This window comes from Antechinus flavipes, chromosome 3 (assembly GCF_016432865.1).
Source record: "Antechinus flavipes isolate AdamAnt ecotype Samford, QLD, Australia chromosome 3, AdamAnt_v2, whole genome shotgun sequence".
In the NCBI taxonomy this organism is placed as follows: Eukaryota; Metazoa; Chordata; class Mammalia; order Dasyuromorphia; family Dasyuridae; genus Antechinus; species Antechinus flavipes.
The window spans coordinates 592771495-592793660 of NC_067400.1; the positions used below are offsets into that span (position 1 = coordinate 592771495).

At 39.7% G+C, this 22166-nt stretch overlaps 1 protein-coding gene across 1 annotated transcript in view; it reads left to right on the forward strand.

Annotated features, from left to right (window-relative positions):
* Window positions 1-18518, forward strand: part of LRRC38 (leucine rich repeat containing 38) — a 50657-nt gene extending 32139 nt beyond the window's left edge. The window contains exon 2 of the mRNA XM_051988512.1: window positions 15394-18518. Coding sequence (XP_051844472.1) covers window positions 15394-15647 — 254 coding nt within the window. The 3' untranslated portion in view covers window positions 15648-18518. The remainder of the gene's footprint in view (window positions 1-15393) is intronic.
* The last annotated feature ends 3648 nt before the right edge of the window (window positions 18519-22166 follow it).

Here is a 22166-nt window from a genome sequence, read left to right on the forward strand (position 1 = left end):
AAAAAAAAAACTCCAAATGGGGTCACAGAGAGTTGGACACAACTGGAAAAAATTGATGAGAATGTTAGAGCTGGAAAAGATCGTGAAGATTATTCGGTTCAATCTGTTCATTTTGCAAATGAGGAAACTGGGGCTCAGAAAAGGAGAGGCTTTGTGGCTCCTTCCCTTGGTTCTCTTCATCACTGATTCTTCCTTATTTCACCTCCTTTGCAATTCCCCTTCTCAGTCCTTTGACTTCTGCCTAGGTTCAGCTCCTTCCTCAGTGTCTCCAATCTCTTGGACTGACTATCCTTTTTCTCACTCTTGCTCTCATTCCCTCAGTAATTCCACTATGGTCTCTTCAGGGGTTCCCCTATAAAAGCCCTCATTCTTTCTGTGCTTCCTATATTATTTTATTAGTCCTTTTCAGCTGTATCTGACTCTTCTTGACCCCATTTGGATTTTTCTCGGCACAGATACTGGTTTGCCATTTCCTTCTCCAGCTCATTTTTATAGATGAAAAAACTGAAGAAAACAGGGTGAAGTGACTTGGTCAGGGTCACAGAGCTAGTAAGTGTTTGAACACTTGATAAATGCTTGTTGACTTGACTTGACTTGGGTTAATTACTTAACTAAATAAAAAAATCTAACCAAATAGATTTGATATTATAAAGGTGAATCTTCCTGATTCCTGATCTGGCACTGTATCCACTGCCCCCTGCAGCTGCCCTCAGACATTCTGTATATAAAAAAAGTAAGATCATTCTAAAAAAAAGACTGCCGAATTTCATGTCAAATAACCTAGACTCAAATCTCTCCTCAGCTACATCCTCTCTCTCTTGCCTTGAAAAAAATGAGTTAATCTTCCTGGACATCAATTTTCTCCTTTGAAAAACAAAGGAGTTGAACAAGATAACTTTGGAGGTTATTCTTCCCCAAAGGATCTGTGATCCTTTGAATGAATGAAATCAGGAAAGAACACATGATAGATTGCAGACTAAAAAGATTTACAGGGTTTTTTCCTGCTTTATTCTGGGTGAGAGGTTCATCAGGAAGAATTAGCCAGGGCTTTTTCTCCAGGTGAATTATCCAGCATTTGCTGTGTCGCGAGTTCAGAAGCAAAGGATACTGGAAGCAGTCAGGTTCCTGCTGGGGACAGTGAGACCCATTCCAGAGGTCATAGAGAGAATCTGCCCTATTGGGCTTCTCAGGAGCTGATAGAAGGTGGACATGCTTGAGAAGTTGGATGCTCTGCCTCTACTATCATGTTTTTCCCACGCTGTGCCATTTGCCTGAAATATACTCCTTCCCTACCTCCTAGAGTTCCTAGCTTCCTTCAAGGTTCAGCTCATATATCACCTCTCAAATCTCACCTCCTCAAATTAGCCTGAATGTGCATCTGTGTGTGTGTGTGTGTGTTGTTTATCTCCAATAGAATATAAGGGACAGTTTTTCCTTTGTCTCTGTATCCTCAGTACTAATCCCATGACATATATAATAGGTGTTCCTTAAAAGCTTGTTGGATGCTCAGGAGGAACATAATAGCTACCCTCGAGCATTAGGCAGACTATCATGGAAGAGATGAAACTTTCCTTTTGTCTCCAGAGGACAGAAAAACATCACTGGTAGCAAATACAAAGAGACACATTTAGGTTTAATGTCTGAAAAAATTTTCCTAACTAGAGAATTATTTTCTAATTTTTTCCTAACAAAACTTTAGTTGCCTAAGTCATTTAAGTTCTCTGAACCTCAGTTTCTTCCCTTTTTATGAGAGTGGTCTCCTTGGAAGCACTCCAACTTACATCCCCAGACTCCTGAGCATTGTTTACCAAGCCACTTGACCTTTAGTGGAAGGGTGCTCTACTCTAGTGGAATAGACCCCGAGAGAACTTTTTTTACCACAAGGTGAAAAGAAATCTGTCCTTACAGGACTCCTCACTGGCAAGGAACAGACCAAAAAGAGATTAATCTTAATCTACCTTCTTCCCTTCTTCTGTGTCATCAGCTATTTCAGGAGAATGGCAAATACTCAGTCCTCTCAGGTTTGGGTGTCAGATGCTTCGGTGAAGTCATTAGTCAAGGAAAGATGGGACTTGAAGGGAACAGGCAGAGTTTTGAGAAAATCTTAAATGAGAAACTGAACTTTGTCATTCCAGGGTGGCTAACAGGTCTCTTCAGGAAAGTTGTATTGAACCTCTCATCATCTCATTAAATATGGAGCCATTCTAAGAAGGGAGATCAATGGTCCCTTGTTCTTTTGAGCCTAGAACAAGATGAATAATTATAATCAAAGATTGAGGAGGGGTGGGATATGGTTGGAAGGACTCCTCTGAGCTATGTAAACAGAGTTAGAAAGATGGTATTATTGACTAGGCCATTAAAAGAAGTTCTGTTATTTAGTACTTGTGTTGCCCTAGGCCAGCCTTTAGTGTCCAGATTTCTCCACCATTTTCCAGCTGCCTTTTCCTTCTGCCTCTATGCTCCCATTTGCCCCCATTCTTCCATTACTGAACCTGAAAGATCTCCATTTGATCTCTTCCCAGAACAAAACTGTTTTCTAATCACTTTTTTTTCTATAGGCTTTCTCTTCTTCCATTAGATATAAACTCCCTGAGGGCAGGAACTAGCTTTCTCTTACTTGTATTTCCATCCCCAATACTCGGTGCAGTGATAGCACAGAGTAAGCACTTGATAAATGTTCCTTGACTTGATTTGACTTGGGTTAATTGCTTAACTTCTCATCTATATAATGAGGAGATTGAATGAGGTGATTGAAGATCCCTTCGATCACTAATATTTTATGATTCTTTGGTTCATTGGGTCCCTGTTTTCTCATCCTTAAAAAAGAGGGAGTTGGTTCAGATCAGGGATTCTTAACCTTTCTTATTTGGGTCCCTTCTCAGAATAATGTTTCTAAATGTAAAAATGATAGAATAAAGGAAACCAATTATATTAAAATACTATTATCAAACTATCTTTAAAAAAATAAGTTCATTCGTGGCTTTCTTCAACAATAAAATGAACCAAATTAGTTCCATTTGTTCAATAATAAATAGAATCATCTACACCCAGCAAAAGAACTCTGGGAAATGAGTGTGAACCACTACATAGCATTTCCAATCCCTCTGTTTTTATCCGTTTGCATTTTTTATTTCCTTCTCAGGTTAATTTTACCTTATTTCAAAGTCCGATTCTTCTTGTGCAGCAAAATAACTATGGATATGTATACATATATTGCATTTAACATATACTTTAACATATTTAAACATGTATTGGTCAACCTCCCATCTGAGTGAGGGGGTGGGAGGAAGGAGGGGAAAAGTTGGAACAGAAGGTTTTGCAAAGGTCAATGCTGAAAAATTACCCATGCATATATCTTGTAAATAAAAAGCTATAATAAAAAATAATAATAAGTTCATTGACTACAAAGGAAGGGCCCCCTGGCCTAAATATTCTTTCTTGTTCTTTCTACTTCTAAAGTTGTGATTATTATGACTATGAATGGGGTAAGTATATTGGATTACTTCTCTGAGAGTCAGTAGGATGTGGGTACCATTATTATCTCCATTTTACGTATGGGGAAACTGAGGCAGACAAAAATTAAGTGACTCATCCAGTCAAAACAGCTGGTAAGTGCCTGAGGGATTTAAACTTGGTCTTCCTCACTCTGGACCCAACCTTTATTCCACAGCTTACCTGTCAGAGCCCAAGGTCCCAGAATTAGGAACCCACATTCCAGTGATGAAAGGGGTGAGGGAAGTATTGTTTGAAGCTGGCAAGAAAGTGGTATTATAGCCAAGTTCTGGGCAAAATCAGAAGAGAACTCACCTATTAGAGTCCATTGTATAGCATCCAAATAGAGTCTACATTTTGGAGATGGGAAAGAAGGGTCAGGGTGTAAGCATCTTAGTTCATAAATGACCAGGATTATTAAAACTTTCCCTCCCATAGCATGCTTGTGAGGTTCAAATAGCATAATGTATTAAAATACTACTAATAAAAAGTAATATAAATAAAATAAGTGATATATGAATCACTGTCTAGGAGCCAGAGACTCAAAGACTTTGAACCAAAGTGAAATATTAATAATAATTTACATTTATATAATACTCTGAAGTTTACAAGAGCTTTGAAGTCCACCTTCTTTGCTCTTGGCTAATATTGCTCCCCCTGGAAGATTCATCCGTCCTCTTTTTTTGTTTGGTTAAATCTTTTTTTAAAAATCTTCATTTTAAGGGAAGTGCCAAGGCCAGCTATGTTCTCTCCTCATTCCGCTCTGGGCTCCCTCCTAATGCTCCGGACTGCTTTCTTCTCCATGGTCCAACAGTCTGCCTAGCCTGAAAGTTCCATCTTCCCCAGCAGCCATCTCCCCCCAGAAGGTCACTCCACCTCTGCCCTCTTCTGATTGCTCTGTCACCCCATAATGTCCATTTTAAGGTGTCTACCCAGGTCAGCTAGGTTTACTCCTTCATTTATCTCCAAGCTTCACTCCTGATTCTTTGGACTTCTTTCTCCATCACAGTCTCCTCTCATCCCCCATCAGCTCTCCTCCCTTAAAATGTAAAGTCCTTGAAGGTAAAAACTGTCTTACTTCTATGTGTATTCCCAAGCCTTAGCACAGTATCTGGCACTGCTTTTTTGAGTTGATTTGCCAATATAAACCCTTGAAGGGTTTCACTTCCTGGCTTTGCCATAGGTACAACTTAGCAGAAACAGAGATGGGCAGAGAGTCGGAGGACCTGGCTTCCAATTCTGACTTGGCCAATGAGGACCCAGGTGACCTGGAATGAGCTACTTCTGGGCTCCTGTTCCCTCCAGCTCTCACGGTATCAGGGTGATCCTACCCATGATTCAGTTCTCACTGTCACTCATCATCTGTGAGTTAGTGTGACCCTGACTGCTACGTCTAAGCCCAGATTCATGGACTTAAATTTATTTTGAGAATTTTTCTATGTATATGTGTATATGTATGTCTATGTACATACATAGATGTACATACACATATATATACATGAATATTTTTATATATAAAGAATATATTTTATATAATGTATATGTATGTATTATATAAAGATTATATTTTATATAATGTGTATGTATACATTATATAAATAAAGATTATATTTTATATAATGTGTACATATACATTATATAAAGATTATATTTTATATAATATATATACATACATTATATTAAAAAAGAATATATGTGTATTGTACACATCCTTATATACTATATGTGTGTGCATGTGATGTAGGTATATATGCATATACACATTATTTAAAATATATGATACACATATACACTATATACACATGCATATATACCTATATGGATATGTGTGTATATACATTATATTATATTTAATGCACGCACATACATACATCCTTCCATATATGCACATATATATGTAAATCTTATTTAAATACACATGCACATCTCTGTACATATATAAAATAGCACATGACTCTATACATGTACATAGATAATATATACATTACGAAATGTGCATACATACATGCATACATATACACACAAGTGTATGTAACATACATTGTGTAAAATATATAATATATACATTCATATATATGAACATATGCAATATGTGTATGTGCATATAGAGTATCTAAAAACAAGATACACATAAAATAAATACACATGTGCATATATGTTTATAAAATTTATAGTATGATATACACATACATGTACATATATAAGCATACAATATGCACACAAGTACATATATAATATACACATACACGTACACACACACATATTTGGGGTCTCCTTGAGGGCACACATTATTTCATTTGGGGCTTCCTATCCCCGGCCTCCAGCACAATACCTGGACTCATAGAAGGTATTCAGTAGGTTTTTACTGATTCGTGCATCCGTTCATTCATTCACTGACATATAAGCAGAAAGGAAAACAGAAAATCAGGGCCGTCTTTGCTTGCCATCAGCCCAGCGCCATCTGAATTTAGATTCTCTCTTGTATAAAAATATTAGATCCTAGTCTGCCTTCTGCTACAGCTCAGCCCACTTCTGGGACTCCCGGCTCAATACTTAGCATATGTTCAGGGAAGGCAAATGAATGTAAACATTTGGCTCAGCCGGATGTAATCTGTTGCTGTGAGAGCGAGGGGCAAACAAACAAGCTGGCATCGGGCAGATAACCCTATCGATGAAAAATCGAGTGATTCCAGAAATAGCCGAAGATGGGGACTGGTGGGGGGGGGGGGCTCCTCAGGAACCAGGAGGCTTCGGCCTAGGCTGACCAATGTGACCTCATCAGCAATCGGAGAGAGGCTGGAATGTTCCCAGAGCTGGACTGTGCAGTAGGCCAGGACAGGGCAGGGCGTTCCGCTGGGGTAAGGGTAATTGGAGCTCTAAGTGGCACAGGGCGGGTGGGGGTCTCTGTCCTGATACTCCAGCTCGCCCTCACTTGGATTCCTAGCCCTCTAGCTCACCGGGCCTAGCGTCCCAGCACAGCTTTATCCTTCTGGGCCCACGTCCTGCACTCCCAGACTCCCTCCCAGAACTGAATTTGCCCCAGGTCCAGAGTCAGCTGGCCGTGTCTGTGAGTGTGACCTCCCCGGCCCTGTTCTGCCCTGGGGAGCTAAGTAAAGAAGGATGGAATAAGTGAGATCAACAGCGAGCGAAAGCCATTTGCAGTTTAGTCCATCTCCGGGATAAGCTGCGCCTCCACCTCCTTCACTGCAGGTTTGAAGTGTGCTTCCCATGCTCATTAGCTGGGTGACCATGGGGAATCACTGACCCGTTCTGGGCTCATTTGGATTACATGAGAAATGGGGATATCTTACCTTCAGGACTCATCTTGCAGGGTTATTGTGAAAATCAAATGAGATCCGGGTAAAGTCTTTTCTAACTACTATTGCTAATAATGATAACAAACATCTCCACTTTTCACTTTAATATTTGCAAACCATATTATCTCATTTAATCCTTACAACATCTCTGTGAGGTTGGCGCTCTCATTATCCCTGTTGTACAAATGAGGCAGTAACTGAGAGGGGGAGAGACAGAGGAAGAGAAGGGGGGAGGAGGAGGAGGAGAGAGAGAGAGAGAGAGAGAGAGAGAGAGAGAGAGAGAGAGAGAGAGAGAGAGAGAGAGAGAGAAGGGAGGGGAGGGGAGAGGAGAGAGAGGAGAGGAGAGGAGAGGAGAGGAGAGGAGAGAAGAGAAGAGAAGAGAAGAGAAGAGAAGAGAAGAGAAGAGAAGAGAAGAAGAGAAGAGAAGAGAAGAGAAGAGAAAGAAAGAGAAAGAAAGAGAAAGAGAAAGGAGAGAGACAGAGACAGACAGACAAACAGAGGCAGACCAAGAGAGAGACAGATGGAAAAAGAGACATAGATATAGAAAGAGAGACAGAGAGAGAAGAGAGAGAGGAAGGAAGGAAGGAAGGAAGGAAGGAAGGAAGGAAGGAAGGAAGGAAGGAAGGAAGGAAGGAAGGAAGGAAAGGAGAAAGAGGTGGGAGGGAGAGAGGGAAGGAGGGAAGAAAGAGAAAGAAGGAGAGAGGAAAGAAAGAAAGAAAACTTATTAAGCACTTACTATGTGCCAAGCACTGTGCTGATAAATGGGAATACAAATAGAAGCAAAAAGAGAGATAGTCCCTCCTTTCAAGGAGCTTGCCTTCTAATGGGAGAAGACAGCACACAAAGGAAAATCAGGATGGGCTCAGGGGTGACAAGAGATCTCTCTCTTTCTCTGTCTCTCCTCTCTCACTTTCTCTCTCTCCTCTTTCACATACACACTCTGTCTCTCTCTCTTCTCTTCCACTCACTCTTTCTCTCTTTCTTTCTCTCTCCAATTTTACTCATTCTCTCTCCTTCTTGCTCTCTTTCTCTCTCTTTTTCTCTTTCTTTTTCTCTCTTTCTCTCCCTCCCCTCTCTCTGTCTCTCAATTTCTCTGTCTATGTCTCTCTCTTTCTATCTCTCTCTCTTTTTTGTCTATCTGTTTCTTTCTGTGCCTCTCTCTCTCCTTCTCTCTCTCTCTCTCGGAAAAGTCCAGAAAAGTCAGGATGGCGCTGGGCAGAGACTCACCAATTAGAGGAGGAGGTGGGAGGGATGGAGGCAAAATGAAGAGACTGCTTTTTCCTGGGTCACCCTGGGAATAAGTGTCAGAGGTCAGATTTGACTTTAAGTCTTTAGCTGACAGGTCCAGCACTCTCTGGCTTCTAAAGGAATCAATAGTTCTTTGTAGAGCTCAAAGCAATATGTGTCAGTGATTGTTGTTACTGTACCACTGGGCCAGGTAGATGAGGGCCAATTGAATGTGACCCGTTTGGACCTTCTGCAGAGGCAAAGTTGCTGACAGAGAGACCTCAGCTAACCTTCCAACAGTCCAGCCTCTCCTCCCTACATTCCAGCCAGGTCTCCCACTTCTCTGCCTGTTTTTCAAGTCACCTTTGAAGCGATGGGCTGAGTGACGGAGGTTTAATTCAGGAGGCTCCTCTCGTGTCTCTGCCAGGGCTGGGTGCCAAGCCCTGTGCCAGAGAGCAGGAGGAGAGATCTGTGCTTGTCCCCAGGAGTGAAGTGTCCAGGAGCTTTACACCATAGCCAGGCGTCTAACGAGAAGCAGCCGGTGACCTCCAAAGCCCCAAGTTCTGAACGGATTTCAGTCATTCCTTGGAATTTTGTCCTGAGCTTAATCCCTGCATCTCTCAAAGATGAAAGCTTTGTGCTCTGCTTGGGAGGAAGTAAAGCTGTGAGTAAGAACTGGACCTGGAGATAGAGGGCCTGGATTCAGATATTGGTCCTGGGGAGCCAAATCATTTTCCCTTCACTTTCAATTTCTTTCTCTGTAAAATCACATTCGACATTGTATGACCCTCACCTTAAATCTTATAATTCTATACAATAATCAAATCCCTAGAGATCATGTAGTCCCATTTTGCAGATGACAAATTGAAACCCAGTGAGACAAAGTCACTTGTCCCATGGTCACCCAGCAAGGGGAGGTTAGATGTGGCATTCGAGCCAAAGTCTTTTCAAAAGCCAGTATTTATTCCACTACACCATTAGTGAGAAGCTAATTTTACAGATAAAGAAACTGAGGCAATGAGAGGTCAGAGGTCAGAGGAGCAGTAAGGCAAAAAGGAATGAACTCTGGGTTTGAATTTGAAGGATTTGAGTTCAGAGCTGATTTTTGCCACTTACTATCCATGTAATCTTGAACAAGTCACTTAACTTAGAACTTCACTTTCTTTATCTAGAAACTGCCACATCTGGAATCTGGGCTAAGGCAATCTCTCTAACCCTTTCCATTTCTAAATCTACAATCCTATGATATGACTGGCGGTCAATGGGCAAAGTCAAGATCTGAATCGAGCTCCTCTGCTGCTGAATCCAGGGCTGTCCTCTATCCAAACTGAATCCTATGTCTGTCTCTCTGTGTCTTTGTCCTAAAGATCCCTACCTCTATGGGGTTTCTGGTGAGCCTGTTTGTAGAAATAGATGAAATGTGAGACCTGTTTTGGAAAGAGCTAATTTGTCCTGAGGCACACCTCAGTCTCTGGCACTGAGACTGATACCATAAACAAAAGTCAGCTTGTGAAGGCAGCAGGCCAGCAAAGGCTCACAGGCTTTTAATTAGCTGGCTTTATTTTAAAATTAATATAAATAGGCAGCTAAGTGGTACAGTGGGAAAGCATGATGGAGGTAAAAGGAGCAAATCCAACTCCAGATGGTAGCTGTGTGACCCTGGGCAAGTCAATTATTAATCAGAAAATCTATTAAATACCTACTATGTGCCAGGCGCTGGGCAAGAAGGCAGCCCCAGCTCTTGAGTTCACAGCCTGATGGGAGAGACAACATGCAAACAACTACATACATACAAGCTGCATTCAGGATAAATGGGAGATAATCAACAGGGAGAGAACCCTAAAATTTTTCTGCCTTAGTTTCCTCATCTGCAAAATAGGGATAATGATAGTACCAACCCCAGTAGGCCATTGTAAGAATCAAATGGGGTGTTATTTATAATTATATAATCTCGAATTATAATTTTAGAGATGCTATTATTATTACTGTTTAGAGATAAGTTATTATTATTATTACTGTTTAGAGATAATATTTTGGGATGATTTTCCCTAACAATTGAAAGATGATCCAAGGATAGAAAAATAAATTTTACAAGAAATGACACACAAATTAGAAATAATTCCTTGATGTGGTTCTTTTCAACAGCAAGATGATTCAGGCCAGTTCCAGTGATCTTGAGATGGAGAGCGCCATCTGCACCCAGAGAGAGAACTTGGGAATTGAGTGTGGATCACCACATAGTATTTTCACTTTTTTGTTGTTCTTTACTTGTATTTTGTTTTCTTTCTCATTTTTTCTTTTTTGATCTGATTTTACTTGTGCAGCATGATTGTTGTGAAAATACGTACAAAAGAATTGCACATGTTTAACATATATTGAATTACTTGCCATCTAAGGGATTACTTGCTATAGGAGAAGGCAGGGAGGAAAAAAATTTGGAACACAGGGTTTTGCAAGGGTGAATGCTGAAGACTATCTATGCATGTGTTTTAAAAATAAAAAGCTTCATGGGAAAAAAGAAATAGTTTCATGAAAGTGAGTTCTTTCTCTATATAAAATGAAATAGTAATAGTTGGAAGGTATTCAAGACAAGATTCAAATACTGAATTCAAATCCAAAACTCTTTCCATTACCTCATGCTGCTTTATATGAGGAAATTACTTGTTAATCAAATTGGCAAAAATAATTAAAAGTGACTAGTTAATGTTGACAAGACTGACAGAAAACATTTACAAAGCCTGTATGTTGGAACAACCAGACTAGAGGCTTTGGACTCTGGAGACGTGGATTTGAATCTGAACTCTACCATTGGTTGCTGCTATGACCTTAGACAAAACCCTTCTCTCCAGGTCATGATTTCCTCAATGGTATAACAAAAATTAAATGTCCCCTAAGGATCCTGCTGGCTCTGACATTAAGTGTTCTAAGAGCTCACTTCTAAAATTCTACAACATTCTATCTTTTCATCTCCATGCCTTTTCACGGGCTCTCTCCGATGCCTAGAATCCTCTCTTCTTCACTTGGGTCTCCTGGCTTCCTTCAAGACTCAGTGAAATCTCACCTTCTGCAGAAGATTGTTCCTAGACTCTCCTAGCTGCTAGTACTTTTCTCTCTGTGATTACTTCTTATCTAACCTGTAGCTATCTCCATAGTCCATAGTGATTTCTATATTATCTCCCACCTAGAATGTCAGCTCCTTGAAGGCAGGGGCAGTTTTTTTTAAATTACTTTTTAATAGTATTTTATTTTCCAAATACATGTAAAGCCTGTATTCCAGATTTTTTCTCTCCTTCCCTCCCCTCCTCCAAAACAGCAAGCAATCTGATATAGGTTAAATATGTGCAGTTCTTTTAAACATATTTTCATATTTGTCATGTGCAAGAAAAATCAGATCAAAAAGGAAAAAAACACAAGAAACAAAAAAGGTGAAAACACTATGTTTCAATCCTCCATAGTTCTCTCTCTGGGTACAGATATTATTTTCCATCCCAAATCTATTGGAAATGGCTTAAATAACAGCATCGTTGAGAGGATCCAGTCCATCACAGTTGATCATCATGTAATCTCGTTGTTACTGTGTACAATGTTCTCTTGGTTCAGACAGGAGATGTTTTTGCCTTTCTTGGTATCTCCAGGGCATCTGACATAAGTTAAATATGTGCAGTTCTAAACATATTTTCATATTTGTCACATACAAGAAAAACCAGACCCAAAGGGGAAAAAACTATAAAAAAGGAAAAAAAAAAAAGGTGAAAACACTATGTTTCAATCCACATTCAGTCTCCATAGTTCACTCTCTGGATGCGGATGATATTTTCCATTCCAAGCCTATTGAAAATGCCTTTAATCACCACATTGTTGAGAAGAGCCAAGTCTATCACAGTTGATCATCACGTAATCTTGTTGTTATTGTATACAATGTTCTCCTGGTTCAGGCAGAGGATGTTTTTGCCTTTCTTAGTATCTCCAGGACATAAGATTTAGTGTATACATGTTTTTATTGTTCAGTCTTTTCCATTGTGTCCAACTCTCCATGACCTCATTTGGGCTTGTTTGTTTGTTTGTTTGTTTTGGCAAAGACACTGGAGTGGTTTACCATGTCCTTCTTCATCTCATTTTACAGATGAGGAAACTGAGGCAAACAGGCCTTAGTAACTTGCTCAGGGTCACACAACTAGTAAATTTTGCGGTCCCATTTGAACTCAGAAAGATAAGTCTTTTTGTCTCCATGTCCAGTACTCTATCGACTACACCACTTAACTGCCCTGAAAATTGTTATGACTCATACCTGACTCTTCGTGACCAATCTGGGGTTTCCTTGACAAAGATACTGCAGTGGTTTGCCATTTCCTTCTCCATCTCATTTTACAGATGAGGAAACTGAGGCAGACAGGGTTAAGTGGCCTGTGCAGGGTCACATGACTAGTAAGTATCTGAAAGGTGAGTCTTCCTGACTCCAGAGTCAACACTCTCTCCACTTATACTTAGCTGTCCTGAAAATTGCTATTGGGATATGTTTGAGTCTTTGTGATCATATTTAGGTTTTCTTGGTAAAGATCCTGGAGTGATTTGCCATTTCCTTCTCCAGTTCACTTTACAGAAAAGGAAACCTAAAGCAAACAGGATTCATTGACTTGCCCAGGGTCACACAGCTAGTGTGTGTCTGAGGCCAGATTTGAACTCTGGAAGATGAAGCTTGATTGTAGCCTCAGAGGTCTATGGTATAGTATGTACTACATAGGCACATAGTAAGTGTTTTAAAATAATGATCCTTGATTGATAAATTATTGTACTGAACTTGTGGACACGCCACACACAAATGCATGTATAAGAAATGTTCAAAACATTTCAAGTGGTCTGAAAAAACTTTGGTCCCTTTAAGAAAAGAAAAAAGTCTGTCTCCCCAATTGGTGACAAGAAGCAGTTACAGTAAAGCTTCTTGATATGAAGCTCAAGCTTTGATTAAGGAGATGACTCAGGAGGATGTGATTGCTGTCTCCAAGTATTGGAAGGGCTGTTATGTGGAAGAGGGATTAGCTTTGTTCCAGTTGGCCCCAAAAGACGAGCGAGGGAGCAGCAGTGGGTGGAAGTTGCAGAAAGATTGACTTAGTCTGGATGCCAGAAAACACTTCCTAATCATTTGTGCCATTTCTCGGTGGATTGGGCTGCTTGGGGAAATGAGGGCTCTACTAGGAGGAATGGTCGCTTGTTCGTGGATTTGAGAAGATGTTTTTGTTAAATCACGGGTTTGATGGATCCGTTTTTAGGGTTTCTTCCATCTCTGAGAGCCTGTGAACTGTATGGAGAATTGCATGCCCACTCTGTAGGAAAGGGGGGAAAATCATTCTCTGTGTTTCTCATTCTTTCATTTATTCATTAATCTTAGCCTATGCTGGCATATGGTAGGCATTTAATAAACATTTAGTGATTTGTTGACTTGATTTTATGTAGAGCTAGGCTTTTCTATCCCTTTTGATTCTTCTTCCTCCTTCTTATCTTAGTGGGGCTGGGATGTGGTGATTTCAAGCATCTGGATTGGCTACATGGAATCCTAAAATGACCTTTGTGTGATTTCATAGGAGAGTATTGTCTTCATCAGCTGGCTCATGGTTCCTTTTGATTCGGTGGCTTATGTTGGATTGGAGAAAGCAATCTATTTGGGTTCAAATCTCACCTCAGATATCTGAAGCAAATCATTTGATCTGAGTCTTAGTACCTATCAATAAAATATAAATGATTGTAGCTTCCTCTGCCTTATAAGAGTGTTATGATGGGGGCAGCTAGGTGGTGCAGTGGATAAAGCATCAGCCCTGAAGTCAAGGAGGACCTGAGTTCAAATCTGGCCTCAGTCACTTAACACTTCCTAGCTGTGTGACCTTGGGCAAGTCACTTAACCCCAATTGCCTCAACAACAACAACAATATATACATACATACATACATACATACATATATATATATATATATGTATATATATATATATTGAACATCTGAGAAAAAAAAATCAACCAACTTTCTCTTTCTTTTCTCTTTCCTTTTTCTCATTCCCCTCCCTCCTCTATCTGTCCCTCTCTGTCTCTTTGGATTTCTTTCTTCTCCCTATTTCTTTTTCTCCAACTTACCTCTTTTCTCTCCTTCACTTCTTCTTCTTTTTTAAATCAAGCATCCATTGATGATTTGTTCTCTTGCTATAACTTAGTTATTCTTTTATTCAGATTCTATTTTTCTTTGTATAAAGCATGTGATCAGCTTAGACATGTGACTTTCCCTGAATATATTTGGTTTTGGATTGGGAATCCAAATGGGAAAGTATTCTTGTTGTTTGGTTCCACAATATGTAACTGGCTAGAAAATAGCCTTTTTACTTTGGCTGCTAGGTGCTACCTGAGAGTGGAAAGAGCTGTTATTTTATTATTATGTTATATATATGTTATATATATATATATATATATATATATATTATATATATATATATATATGTGTGTGTGTGTGTGTGTGTATGTGTATATATATATGTATGTGTATATATGTATGTATGTGTATATATATGTATGTGTATGTATATATATGTATGTATATATGTATGTATGTGTATATATATATGTGTGTGTGTGTGTATATATATGTATGTGTGTATATATATATATATATATATATATATATATATATATATATATATATTATATATATATATATTGAGGCACACAAAGTTAAGTGACTTGTCCAGAGTCATATAGCTAATAAGTGTCTATGGCCATATTTGAACTCAGGAAGGTGAGTCTTCCTGACTCCAGGCCCAGTTCTTCATGCATTAAGCGATACTTAACTGCCTCAACTCCACAAAATTTGGCATTTGTAGATAGCAGTTTAAGATTGCAAGAATGGAATATAGTGAATTGAGAGCTGACCTCCAAGACAAAAAATTGCATTTCCGTCTTGTTTCTCTTATATATGACTCAGTGTTTCAGGCAATTCTCAAAGACCATTTCAATTTACATTGACAGAGGCAGTTTACAATACCAATGTCTTTGCAATGACCAAGTCTTGTCTACATTTTTAAAAGATTTGCAAAGCACTTTACATATATTATCTAATTATATATATTATATAAATTCATATAAAAACTCTATGAGTTTGGTATTATAAAACTATCTATTCTTATTTTATAAATGGGAAAACTGAGGTAAGAGAATATGAACAATTTGTCCAAGTTCTCATGAGTGGTAAATAGAATAGCTGGATTGGAACTCAGCACTGTTTCTACCAAATAACCTTTCAAGTCCTTTTGAGCTCTAAATCCTATGGTCAAATAACCAATGGGTTCTAAGCTCTCTTCTCTGCCTGGTTTTTTTCCTTAGGCCTCAATGAAATTCAGTGCTCCCTGCCCATGGAAAACAGAAGAATATTCCTGCACGAATTGTCCGAAGCCAGTTTCAGTGAGTGCAAGTTCAGCCTCTCCCTAACAGACCTCTTCATCATCATCTTCTCAGGCGTGGCCGTGTCCATTGCCGCCATCATCTCCAGCTTCTTCCTGGCCACTGTGGTCCAGTGCTTCCAGAGGTGTGCTCCCAACAAAGATACAGAAGATGAAGATGAAGAAGAAGATGATTGACCTAGAAACTCCTCACACTTAATGTCTAAGGACCCAAGCCAGGAATCCATCTTAGAGAAAAGAAGGGAAAATGGTGGCAACTGGAAAGTTTTGTCTGCCATCAGCACAAGTTCAACAAGACCTTTCTCACTCCTCTAGACCTTGAGGTCTCAGACCCTGTTGGCAGTGGTTGAAGGATTTTATTCTCAGGATTTTGAAGTCAAAAGAAAATGAGAGGCTCAGGAAACAATGAGGTAACCATTGTAGTGTTGCCCAGTCTCTAAGAAAAGCCATGCCCTGGCCTGGGTCTGCAAGGAGAGAGAGCAAAGGTCAGAGTAGGCTTCCTGCCTGAGGATGAGGAGACCCAACCAGGAAATAAGAAGACTCATAGTCTTTGACTAGAATAATGATTTGAGTTCATTCATTTCTCACTGACCTTACTGGGGTATTAGCCATGATGAGGTGGGACCAAAACGTTTTCCACCTCCCAAGTGACAGTTTGGGGTTCAAGTCCAGAGCCAGACTGATTAAAGAACTGTGGTTTGTAGTCATGAAGTGATGGGTTTGGCTCCTGCCTCAGACACATACTAAATGTCAGTGGATCTCCCTAAGTTTCAATTTCCTCATCTGTAAAATGGGGATGATCACAGCTCCTACCTCACAGGGTTGTTGTGAGGGTCAGATGGGATAATGTGTGTCAAGTGCTTTGCAAACTCTAAGCCACTTTTATAAATGTTTGATATTATTATTGTTGTTCCATGCTGAGTAGCAGAGAGCCTGCTTCAGAATCTAGAAGATCTAGGTGCTAGCCTTACCTCTAGCAGGCACTGACAAGGGACTTAGCCTCTCAATGCCCTAGGCAAGTCTATTAGTCTTGGGGCAGGTGGTAATCTGCACTGGAAGAGAAAGTTATTTCCCAGAGGTTCACAACAGTGATGAAATCACAAGCCTGATCCCCCCAAAGAAATTATTATGGTTATATTTCTCATTGGAGGCAAGAAGTAAACATATTTTTTTTAAAAAATAAGCCACAAGAGCCAGTTAATGACTTGAGCTAATGGTTTGGATTCTGAAATCTAGCATTTTAAAGGGAGAACAAATGAGCCACTGATCATAGCCAAGGAAAAGTAGCTAAGAAACGCCAGTACCATCTAATAGCTTGGGGATGGGGAAAGAATATATGAAAGGAGATTAGATGAAATCAGTGAAACTCTCCTCATCTATAAAATCAATTTGTAGAATCAAGGAAATACAGGGCAATTTCCCCCAGAAGGATGCCCCCCCTTCTAAAACATAATGACATTTTAGCACTTATTAGTGGCAACAGGACTTATTAAGTGCTATTGTATGCCAGGCATTGGTTTAGTTATCAGAGGTATAAATAAAAGGCAGAAATGAGACCCTGTTCTGAAGGAACTCACTTTCTAGTGGGAGTAACAATATGGAAACAAGAATGTACAAACAAAGTCTATAAAATGGTGATGATCACCAAAGGGATGGCATGAGCATTAAGGGGGATTGGGAAGCATTTCTTATAGGAGGTAAGATTCCATTTGGGAATCCAAGAAGGAAGCCAGAAGGCAGGAGGGGGGGCATTCCAACTATGGGGGACAGCCAGTTTAAAGACTTAAAGGTCAGAGATGGAATGTCTTGGGGGAGGAACAACAAAGAGTTGTTGAAGAGGAATAAGATATAATAACACTGGAAAAGTAGGAGAGAGCCATGTGATGAAGAGCTTTAAATGCCAAACAGCCATTTTCCTGTACCGTCCATTTTCATGCCATCATTCTTGATTATTTTCCTACTTGCCTCACAAAATGTCCTGAAGATAAATATTTTAACACCTTCAGATTCCACAAAATCACATATTCTCTTGTGGTTCAAGACCGGAACTTTTTCCAAAAACCATCTTACAACCATCAGAAACTATGGCCATCCATCAGGAAGATTGGAAGGTTCTTTGGAGATACTTTCTTGGTGTTACTTTCTCATTCATGGGATGTAATTTCCACCTGTCACAGAGGTTGTGAAAGTGAACTTATTTTTCCTAGGTATATTGGGGAAGAAAATTATTTCAATAAAGTTATTCTGTTATGAGAGACAGGTATTAGAACAGCCACCCCGAGCTGAAGGGATTCTTGACCAATTTTCTATAGTGCTCCATCTTGTATTTTTCTTTATTCATTGGTTCTCTATATTTTTTTTCTCTCTTCCATTTACATCCTTCTCTCCTCAATTATCTAATTATAATTATGGATTTTTTTTGACTAGGGGCAGAATTGGGACTTAGTGTGGGAGGTGAGACCAGACAACAGTTCAGTGGAAGAAGAGTTGAGGTTTTGAGTGGATCTAAAGCTCAGTATGTATCAACAGTGTGAAATGACAGTTGAGAAAGCTAATGTAACTTCAAGGAGTTTACCGATTATAAGGATTGTTTGAGGGGAAAGGAAAAATTAACATAAACATTTTGAGATCCCTTAAAAGTCTATATAGATGTCATTATTTATGTCATTTCATCCCATGCCAGTTTCTATATGATTTACTAGGTCATCTTTAAGATTGGTTGTAACTGAGAAATGTATCATCCTCCTCCAGCATGGATGTGAACTTCTGGAAGTCTTTAAGGTTGGTGCTGGGATGGCAGATGTAGAATCCCATCGTGGACCTGCCGCCATCACTTGTACCACTGGTTAGTGATATACCATAAAACTGCAACTGATGATCAGCCAGTTCTGAAAAGCTCACTGGGCAGTTTTGGTAGAAACATTTATTTTTGCCTTTAATTGTAATGTAATTGTTTTCAATGTGCATACATAATTAAAGATCATATTTTATTTCTATTAATAAAGTCCTAGCAAGAAAACAATAGGAAAAAGCCTATTAAAAAGAGAAGTAGTGTCCTGTAGTGGTAAGAGAGCTGATCTCGGAGTGAGAAAGGTCTGGACTCATTCTTGTACACATCTTATACACATGCTGGCTCTATGACCCTGGGCAGTACATGTTACTTCTCAATTCCTCTAGGCAATTCCAAAAGATTATTAAATACAAAAATATGGATTCATAGAAAGAGTTTGTTCCCAGGGAATAAGTGTGATGGAACCACAGATCTGGTCTCAAAGGGAAAAAAAGGGGAGGAAAGGCTCAAATAGACCTGCATCCCAGAGTCTAGGTACCATGAAAGTTGTGTATCCTCCATTGCCATGGAATTACCATCAGGGTTCACCCACTGTTTGTGTCCTGGTATTGTTTTTGTGGAAATTTATGGGAGAGAGTCACCAGGAGATGTTTGATCAAGTGAGGTTTCTGAATTTTTAGGACTACAGTTTATATGGCCAGATGCCAATTGGGCCTGGCATTTTGCTTCCCAATTTCTCTTCCCTGCTGAGGGATTGTGACGAAGCATTGTTGCTACTGGCAATGGGTTTTGCTGTGCCTAAGCAGAAACTGGGAAGAAAATTATGCTGAGATGATGAGGGTGATGACTGTGGGGGCCTCTCATTGCCTGGACCCTATAGCAAGGACAGAATTAACTTCCATGAGATGCCCTGCCCTCTCCAGAGTCTCATCTAGGCAGCACGGTGGTGTAATGAAAAGAGCAGTGATTCTCAAGTCAGAAAGACCTGAATTCACATTCTGCCTCAGAGACTAGTTTTGTTGCTCTGGGCAAATCACTTCCCTTCTGACTCAGTTTCCTCAACAGTAAATGGGGATAATAATATCATTGTCATCCATCCACATGGTTAGTATGAAGAATAATTCAGTTATTTATAAAACGCTTAGCACAATATCTGGCACACAGTAGGTGCTTAATAAATATTTGTTTCCTTCCTTCTTCCTTTCCCATCACCCTACCAATATCACTGTGACAGAAATAAGTCTTTTAAAAGCAAGGCTTCTTAAACTTTTTTCACTCACATCTCCTTTTCATTCAAGAAATTTGTATGTGACACCAGGTATATAGGTATATAAAACAGGTATATAAATCAGTAATTGTACCAATGATAAATTACAATATTGTGACCCCCACATTTAGTTCTGAGACCCCATATGTAGTCATGACCACAGTTTAAGAATCTTTGGTCTAAAGCAGAAAAAGTTGGTTTCTGTTGCAGCTAGCGATAACTAACTCTGACTGGGATAGCTATGAATGGTCTGTCCAGGTATTCCAGTCTTTCGTTTCTATCACGTATTTACCTTTTATATAAAGAAAGCCAGCAGCTGATGCTCTTGGCTACTTGATTAATGCCAGTGGCCCAAGTGAAAGTCTAGGTAGTTATAAATAGGGAATAGAAGTGAAGGAATCCAGCTGAGGCTAATGGGCAGAAACAGCACCTCCTACCGGAGATCATGGACACTTTGGGACCACTTTGCCATAGTATTCTTAGCCCAACTGGAGCTGATAGGCAGAGATGAGCCAATCACTTAATTTGAATCAGAAACCCCCACAGATTACTGGGAAGTTCCCTGAGGCAAATGCAAGTTGAGGACCCAGAAAATTCCATTCAGTTCAATTCTATAAATGCCTGTTTGGGTTTAAGGTTTGCCCCACATAAAGACAGAGTTACAGAAACTCTAGAAAAAAAAACATTAAAATAAAAAAGAAGCCGAATTTAATTCTGGAAAAACTCACATGAAATAAATATTTACGGAAAATGCATGATTTTATTTGAATGTTTTATAGAGAAAAAGAGAAGAACCTCTACTGGAGGTAGAAGTGATCTCAACTACTGAAGTAGTCTAGATCACTAGAGCACATTCATGGGGCACATTCAGAATCAGGCTCTGCCTCTGTTTCCACTGTTCTTTCACTTGACTCCTATATTTTCACCTGTTCCAGCTATTCTGTCTTGATTGCTATTCCTTATGGGTGACTCCATCTTCCCTCTCTGGTGCTTAGTGCAGAGCCAGGCACATGGTAACAAATGGTTTGATAAATGCTTGCTGACAGGCTGATTGATTTGAGGAAATGATGTCCCTAGCAATCAGCTCAGAAGGCAGCCCTTCCCAGCACTGACATTCTGTGTTCTAAGGCTCCCCCAGCTCTAACATTTTGTGTCCTAAGGACCCTCCCAGCTCAGACAATCTATGTTTTAAGGGTCCTCCCAGCTCTGACATCCTGGGTTCTATAGGCCCTCCCAACTCTGACATCCTGAGTTCCTTCTATTTCTGACATCGTTTCCTTCCTGGGACTCTAGGCAATGATTGCTATTCTACCTTGTCTCATTGTGAACTTATTTCTCAGGTCCCTATTTGGGATGTCAGAATGACTTGAAACATTTCAATTTACAGGGGGGAAATGCCTCACTCTTGTGGAGAGTGAGTGATTTGAGAGAATCTCAGCAGCATCAACTTAATTTCCTCTCATTTAGTTGAGAAGATGCTACAAAGTCTTAACAGGATCTGATGACAGGAAACATGGGACAGAACATGTAGGTCCTCTGTCCTGGTCTTTAGAAAAGCACAAAGCTTAGGAAATTTTACCAAATATTTGTTCCATATGCACAGTGTTCAGAGTCCAGGATGGTACACTGGGGATAATGTAATGCATCTACCTTTTGTTCGTGGAGCTTAAAATCTGTATCATATTGCACAGCTTTCTCTCTTGCCCTTGTCCTCCTAGACAATCCATCTGGCTAATTCTTCACCTCCCTATTCATAGGCTATTGTAGCATCCTGTTGCTGTTGCATTAATGTTGTTTTAGCACAGTTTAGTGTAGCATTCACTGGAACTTAGTGGAAGCTTTTGTGATTTAATTGGAGATATCAAGGGTACTGTGGAAAAGAAGGCCAAGAAGGAACAGCAAGATAGTACTTCCCCCACCCACAGACTGAGGCAGCATTATTAGTCGAAAAGTTTTATTAAGTACCTGGCACAGTGCTGAGTGCTGAGGATACAAAGAAAATCAAAACACAGCCCTTTCCTCAAGATCACGTGCCAACAAGGGTTTTGTTAGTGTTTAGTTGTTTTCAATCATGTCTGACACTTGGTAACCTCATTTGAGTTTTCCTGGCAGAAATATTGGAATGATTTGCCATTTGCTTCTTCAGCTCGTTTTACAAATGAGGAAACTGAGGCAAATAGGGCTAAGTGACTTGCTCAGGATCACACAGCTAGTAAGTGTTTGAGGGATTTGAATTTAGGTCTACCTGTCTGAGTTTACTCTATGCACTGTACCACCTAGCTCCCCTTCAACAGGACAGACAACACATAAATAACAAGTGATACACAAGATATATACAGAGAAGATGGAACATAAACTAAGAAGGGAGGAACTAGTCTTGACCGAGGAGGTTAATCTGCTTATGAAAAAGAAATAGTAGTTATTACAACAGTGAATGAGACTATCCACGTTAGCATGTTTTTGCATCTTTAATTAGATTTTATTTTTCCTTCAACTTGGGACTTTCTAATACTGCGTCACCAGGTGATTCAAGGATTAGTCCATCAAGATATTATAAAATAACTGTGCTTCCTATTTTCTTATACATACATAATATGCATACATACTGCAAATAAGCTTTTTTTTGAGGGGGACATTA